Consider the following 7,807-nt stretch of genomic DNA (forward strand, 5'->3'; position numbering starts at 1 on the left):
CTATGTCCATCTTCTGCAAAAAAGGGAAATGCCCATTTTAGATAAGGTACCATTTCCCCCCACAAAAGCTCTGGATTATCAGCCTGTATTGATTACATTCTAGACAATGCCCCAATATCAAGTAGCCAGTAAACTGGACAATAAATAACACATTGCCACAATGTTAAGAACAGTGGGCAGACTGCCTATTCCCCAGATACCTCATCTGATCAAAGAAGCACACAGAGGATAGGGGAAGACTACAAAGTTCAAAAATTAGGCCAGGTTACCATAGCAATACATTCTTCAATTTAAACTCTGAAGGATGGCCATTATATAATGAATGAATTAAATGCTGCAATTATTAGATTACAACAACCTTTACAGGATAAAGGAGGAATGTTTGAAACCTAAAATCTTGAAAACAAAAAGGTCAGTAACAAAAAGCAGGCACCCCCAGGCTCTACATAAATTTAAACGCAAAATGAGTTACTATATCCAAACCGCAAATATCAATGTTTTCATGACTTTCCGACTATTAGGCAGAGTGAAGCAGCTGCCTCAAAAAGCAGATCCTTGGTGTCCTGAAAGAGTGGCAAGTGGTTAATTATTCAGTGTTATCACTGTATTTCTACAATGGTTATAGGTACTAAGGAATTTTCTGAATATCATGGAGAATGTGTAGTTCAAAAGTAAATGGACCAAACCAAAAATAATATTAATTGAAGATTAAAAAAATAAGGTTGCTATAGTGCTTAAGATGTTAGTCTAGAAACCAAGAGCGTCAGGCCTACTATAGACATGAAAAATTGGCTATGTGACTTTAGGCCATTCACTCTCAGCCCAAATTACACCACAGGGTTGTTGTTGTGGGGGAAAACAGTGGGGGGAGAAATATTAGGTACATTTGTTGCTTTGAGTTATTTATAAAATTAATAAAGGAAGGATAAAAATCTAAAAAAAACTGCTGGCATAAATTTACGGGGAGAATGGTTCATTTCCAGGTTATGGCTTTGGAGGGCCACATACCAACTAGAAACTGCAGATTAGAATGACATGTTTTTTACCTATTATGTATATCTCAATGAATCAAATCAGGACTTTGCACGTAAGATGAAGAAATGCTTTAGAACTTAAAAACATAAGCCATAATAAATCTAATAGGTTTTTTAAAATGACTGTTCTTCAAATAGTACCATTTTGATTTTTTTTTCTGTATGCAACCAAGTTTTGTCATTACTTTTACTAATGAATTACACATCAAAATCTAGAATTTTTTATATTTTAGATGTAGTCCTGAGGTAACAATTGCCACCAATAAGAAAATACATTCCATTTCTTAAAAGACATGGCAGTTATCCTGGGTTCATCTATTAGTTATAATATACTCCAGAAACCTAAAATTTTGTCTAGAATTTGCATCTAATTTTCAGCTGTCATAAATCCCAGCATAACAGAGATGAGGCCAACTGTCACTATTGATTGTTGTAAATACTGTTTCAGATCAATTTTAATTCACTCCTTTGTTTAGAAGAAACAATTCCAGTATAACTGATCAAATTAGAAAAGTTTCTTAAACTTGCTGGTGGCATAGACCTATATTTAAGATAACAGAATATTACTACCCTGGTTCTAATGTACAAACTAATTATTAGATTTATACATCATACTAGGGCTGATTAACCATGGTTTGTTGAATAGAGTCACAGATTATGGTCACCTAAGCCAAAACCATGCAACCGGATTATGGCTAAGCCCTGTCACTATATTTGTTCTAAAGATGACATTATAGTTCTCTGTTCTGTTTAAATGGTCAGCAACAAACCAGCAGGATATATAGGAATCAAAGCATCTTACAAAAGCACCCTTATGCAAGAATCAGAGAAGATATATTAGAGAAGATATATCACAAGTAAACTTTCTTCCCACTGTAGGGCCAGAAACTTGTGATCAAACCTGTCTTTACATTAATTCACAGCCACTTAAATAAATCTCTATAAAAATGTGTACACCCATGTTTGTCTTTGAGACAAGATTGTTAATGCAAAAACAGATCTCAATTTGTTAAAAACACAATTCCAGTGTTATATGACTTCAAAAAAACACATATACCCACATTACTGAGTGCATAAAATTCCAAGATTTGCATGCAAATCAGATCTTAAATAACAACTGTTTGTCAGTGCAGAATCTATTGTATATTGCTAACTAACAAAACCATCAAGTAGTCAGACTGAAACCAGCAGCAAGTATTCACATTGTCTATGCATATTATTTCCCCTAAAAAAACCCCAAAAAAACAGGATCTTGAGTCCATCAAATGGAATTCAGAGAAGGAGGATTACTTTACAAGCAATGTAATAAGGATCAAATCGTAGATTTCAAGCAGTAATTCTAGAATGGCTTCTCTTTGTATGTTAAGCAGCAATAAATAGAAGGTTGCCTTTAGAACGGTGGCCTAAGTGTTCTTTTTTTTTTTTAAGAAACCTTTTTTTATTTCGAGAGAAACAGCCGTTTTTCAAAGGAGTTCGGTGGTAGAGGCCGTAGCGCTTGGCCTATCTTTCCCTAGGAAGAGCCGACCTCGCGGATTCTTGTAGCAAAAGCAGCAGCCACAGATAAACTTAAGTAAAAACTTCAACAACAACAACAGCAACAAAAAACCACCCTGAAGGAAAGTTACCTCATTCCTGTTTGCAGACTGTTTGACCATTTAAAAATCTCCGGATGACCAGGGCAAGGCACAGTATCAAGCCCAGCATGTAGCCGATGGTGCCCGCAAACGTAGGCGAGGTGGGCGGGGGGCTTTGAAGAAAGTGCCGCAACCCCTCCTCCACGTAGAACATCTGGTCGTAGATGCTAAGGAACGTGAAGATGTGGAAAAGCTGGTGGCTGTGGCCGATGATGTCGAAGAGGCCCGGGTGGATCCGCTCGGGGATCTTACTGACGTTGAAGAAAGCAGCCACCAGCAGCCAGAAGTAGCGGCGGTAGAAGTGCAGGAAGAGGGTGGGGTTGTGGTCCTGCAGGTCGAAGAAGAGGCTTTCCAGCATGATGGGGCAGGCCATGCTGAGCGGCATGACGAAGACGAAGGTGCGGATGGCGAAGGGGTAGGCGCACCACTCGGAGCGGCTCTTGCAGCAGGCCACGGTGCAGGCCACGGCCAGAGCGAAGGCGACCGGCAGCACCAGCGCGCTGTAGGCGGCGATGGGCGCGCTGCAGTCCACGTGCCAGCCCAGGCGCTGCTGCAGGTAGCGACTGAGCATGCGCGGCTCCAGCAAGCTCAGCTTGGGCAGCAGGTAGTAGTAATAAGCCACCGTGCTGGCGAAGCCGTAGTAGCTGATGGAGGCGTAGTCCAGGTAGAAGAAGGCGGCACGCAGGCGTAGCGAGAGGCAGCTGAACACATGGGCCGTGCAGCTCATGGCAAAGGTGAGCAGGACGCCCGAGGCGTAGCACCACAGCGGCAGCAGCGCCGGGTGATGGAAAGGCAGGTCGCCGGCTTCGCGCAACACCAGCAGACGGCAGAATTTGCCGACGAAAAGCAGCAGCGGGATGAAGTGGGTCCAGAAGTTGAGCGTCTCGTTGGTGGGCTGCAGCACCGAGGCCAGGCATTCCTGCGCCGAGCAGTGCAGCCGCCGATAGCCCGACAGGATGAAGCATTCCACGAAGTCATCGGGCACCTCGTCCCAACGCAGCGTCCCAACGGAGGGCTGGGCCGAGGGCAGGGAAGCAGAGAGCAGAGGCCGTCCGGGATGAGGGGACGGCTGCGGCGGGGCAACCCTAGGGGGCGCCTGGCCTTCGCCGCCTCCGCCCGCGGGCATCGCCCTCCGCTTCTCGGGCTGCTGCTGCTGCCGCTGATGATGTCGCCGCTGGCCGTCCCCGCCGGCCTCGCTGAGATGCTGCCCGCCTGCTTGCTGCCCAGAAAAGCGGCAGCAGCCAGAGCTGGGATTGTGATGTAAGCTCATAGCGGCAAAGCTGCTTTTCCTCCTCCTGGAAGAGTTGCAGAGGATTTGTGCTTCAGAGGAGCAGCCGCGGCGGTGGCAGCCGCCTCCCCCTCTTCTTCCTCCTCCTCTTCCTCTTCTTCCACCGCCGCCTCTTTTTTCTCCTGCATCATTCATTACAGGAAGGACAGGAGGCGAGGAGAAGCAAGCTTGCTCACCCCAGCCAGCCAGCGGCAGCTCCTGCAGAGAGAAGCGGCGGGGAGCATTGCAGTCATTCAAGCCTTGCCTGGCGCGATGGGGTCATGGCTTGCCGTGGCCCGTTAGATGCCCCTCTCGGCTTCTGTTTCTTCAATTCAGATCCGGGGAAGACCCCTTTTCCCACCTCCGTCTCCCTCAAGACGCCCGAGCCACATTTAATGGTCTTTACCTCGATTGGAGCAAAACTGCAGTGCCGCTCCGCTCTTTCCAAAGGCAAGGACGATCCGCCTTTCTCTTTCTCCGCCTCCGCCCTATCGGTGCCTTTTTCGAAATACACGTGGTAGAATTACGGTCAAAGAATTCCCATCGTATTTTTCTTAACTTTTCACATGGATATTTGAACACTGGTATGTTTTTGGCTAGGGATTAAGGAGAAACCCCACACTGGCATTTTAGGATGTAACAAAAGGCAATCCCGAATTTTAAAATACAAGGCAAGCATTTTTAAATAAATTTACTAAGAAATAATCTAATGAAAACCCAGTACATCAAATTAAATGTGTATGGTACTATTTTTAGATAATTTATTTGAGTATAAGGGGCACAATATATTGCAACTTCTGTTTTGTAGGGCCAATTCTTGTGACAGCAAGCAAAACCTCCCAAAGACACAAGGGGCAAGTTTCAATATCGGAACAAAGAAGCATTTTAAAGAAACAACACAATAGCATAATAAATCCTTTGACAACCATTACAGATTTAATTACAGTTAAAACACACCCCAGCATTCTGGGCCAAAATAATTCTTATATTCTAATTAACCTGTGGGCTGGCACTGGACTGTCCAATACTGTTTTAAATTGTGGAAAAGGTTGGCATAGAAATGAATTGTATATAAACTTACTTTTGTAAGTCCCATGAGATGCAAAATGCCATGTGGGATACATTTGAGCATCAAAGTGATGCTTATCATATTGATAATAATTAGGCAGATGATACATTTATATCAGCTGTGTAATGATGCAATTAGCAGAGAGAAAATAAACTCTTGCTATTGACAGCTTTTTTTAAAAAATTGAATTAATAAACTCTTATTATCTGGATATTATACAGGCCAATTCCTTGGATTTGGATTTTTTTGTCTCCATACCATGTAAAGACAAAGTGTTTTAGATTACTGAACGAGGACTGTTGCACTGCAGTTTTTAAATAATTGGGATAAGATGAGGAATATAATTAATTAGTTTTCAAATAAAATGTGAAGATACAAAGTATATGTATAGAAGTATGTTTGTAAAATGTTTTAAAAGACACAGGAACATTATTTATAAAAGATTTGAGTTGACTAAACACATCCCTAGAAATTTTGCCAGAAATTTTGATGGACGGAAGTGTTGGGCTGTTTTACAATGATTCATTGCATTAAGTAATTGTTAATTTTAATTATGATTTGTTTGAATAAACACGGTTGGATTCAAGCATTATTGAGGCACAATTTTCATTTTATACACTACTATGATTAAGCTATAGTAATAGCAATAGCACTTAGACTTATAAAACACTTCACAGTGCTTTTACAGCCCTCTCTAAGCAGTATAAGCCCAAATCAAACCATATTTTTTGTTTAGTGCAGTGTTTCTCAAACTTGACAACTTTAAATTGGGTGAATTTCAATTTCTAGAATTTACCAGCCATCAGGCTCACTTGGGAATTCTAGAAGTTGATATCCACACATCTTAAAGTTATATGGTTAGGACACATTGGTTTAATGTAATATCTAAACTACACAGTTTCAAAAGGCCCAGTGATTTAGATGCAATTTCATGCCTATTGGCAGTCTATATTTCCTCCTCCATGCCATCCTACACTGATTATAGTTTTCTGTCTGTATGCCTGACTGTTGCTATGCCTATTGTGTCTCATTTTCCTTAATCCTAAAGAAATGCAGCAGGAATAACCTGACTAAATCAAACTACAGTTTTGTGGTCATATGACAGCTGTATTTATTCTGACTCAGATTTTAAAACATAGCTCTGCAAACATATGCTTTATCTGTCTTCTAACTCTTTATGACATGGAGAAAAACGACAAGTGCAGGATATTCTGTCAATGGGCTAACCTAAGACATTTTGTTACCGGAAATGACACTTTCTGAGTCATACAAGTTTCATAGAATTCAAGGTGAGCTATTTTGGAATCTGAGACATAAAATCTCACAAATCTCCCTGTCTATTTCATCCTAGCAGTAAAAATGGAATCAAACATTAAATAATTAAATAAATAAATTAAATAAAGCCTCTGGTGGCTCAACAGACTAAGCAGTCTGTTATTAACACAGCTGCTTGCAATTACTGCAAGTTCAAGTCCCACCAGGCCCAAGATTGACTCAGCCTTCCATCCTTTATATAAGGTAGGTAAAATGAGGACCCGGATTGTTGGGGGCAATAAAAGTTGACTTTGTATATAATATACAAATGGATGAAGACTATTGCTTAACACAATGTAAGCCGCCCTGAGTCTTCAGAGAAGGGCGGGATATAAATTCAAATTTTAAAAAAAATATCAGTTTTCTCCCTTTTCATGACACTCCAAATCAATAATTTGAGACCTTTTTAATTATTGGGCTCAATAGATTGTTAGGAATCTTCTCCAGGAATGGGTGTCATTCCCCAGAAATCAATTTTATAGGTCTTAAGGTATTTCTGTTAATTTTTGTGACAAAAATAATTAAAAGATAACTTACACAATAGTATAGCAAATTTTAAGTTTGAAGAGTTCAAAGAATTATTTGTACTAGCTGGACATGTATTATTATATATAACATTTTATTCCATTGCATCAATGATTTGACATTCAGTCAAAGGATCAATGTACTATAGAGGTTAAAGCAGTGATGGTGAACCTTTCTGGCACCGAGTGCCCAAACCTGAACATGTGTGCATGTGTGTACATATGCGCATGCTGGAGCACCGGAATCCCAAATACCAGCTGGCCGGCGTGTGAATGCCTGTTTTTTGGCTGTTTTTTGGGCCATTTTCAGGCCGTTTTTGACCCAAAAAATGGGCTGAAAAATGGGCCCAAAAAGGCCCCAAAATGGGCAGGAAAATGGTCTTTTTTTGGCCGTTTTCCAGGTCATTTTCAGACCAGCTGGCCAGCACCGGAAACCAGAAGAGCAGCTGGCGATGGTGCATGTACCCATGGTGAGAGTTTTGCGTGCTACCTCTGGCACATGTGCCATAGATTCGCCATCACGGGGTTAGAGTATTATTAAATAGGAAACAGGAGGGCTCAGATTAAGCATCACTTTCTGTTATAAAGCTAAACTCCATCTGTAAATTACAAGAGGCCACTGATACCCCACAGAAACTTGAAAGGCAGTTCCAGTTTCTGGAGGGCCCTAGGTTGTCTTTTTTTTTTTTTTTTTGTTTACATTTATACCCCGCCCTTCTCCGAAGACTCAGGGCGGCTTACAATGTATAGGGCAATAGTCTCATTCTATTTGTATATATTTACAAAGTCAACTTATTGCCCCCCCAACAATCTGGGTCCTCATTTTACCTACCTTATAAAGGATGGAAGGCTGAGTCAACCTTGGGCCGGGCTCGAACCTGCAGTAATTGCAGGCTTTGTGTTCTTAATAACAGGCCTTACCAGGCCTTACCAGGCAGAGCTAAACCGGTCTATTCCCAGTTTAG

The 7,807-nt window shown here is 41.6% G+C and overlaps 1 protein-coding gene across 1 annotated transcript; it reads right to left on the bottom strand.

The window, feature by feature from the left end:
• Positions 1–2,660: 2,660 nt before the first annotated feature.
• On the bottom strand, positions 2,661–4,125 carry PAQR9 (progestin and adipoQ receptor family member 9). The gene has a single exon (XM_058189235.1). The coding sequence runs from the start codon at positions 4,089–4,091 to the stop codon at positions 2,661–2,663; it is 1,431 nt and encodes a 476-aa protein (XP_058045218.1). The 5' UTR covers positions 4,092–4,125.
• Positions 4,126–7,807: the final 3,682 nt, after the last annotated feature.

Source organism: Ahaetulla prasina, chromosome 6 (genome assembly GCF_028640845.1).
Source record: "Ahaetulla prasina isolate Xishuangbanna chromosome 6, ASM2864084v1, whole genome shotgun sequence".
Taxonomy (NCBI): Eukaryota; Metazoa; Chordata; class Lepidosauria; order Squamata; family Colubridae; genus Ahaetulla; species Ahaetulla prasina.

Bases quoted from the DNA above. Each gene is read 5' to 3' on its own strand.
- PAQR9 (XM_058189235.1), bottom strand. From the start codon at position 4,091: ATGAATGATGCAGGAGAAAAAAGAGGCGGCGGTGGAAGAAGAGGAAGA.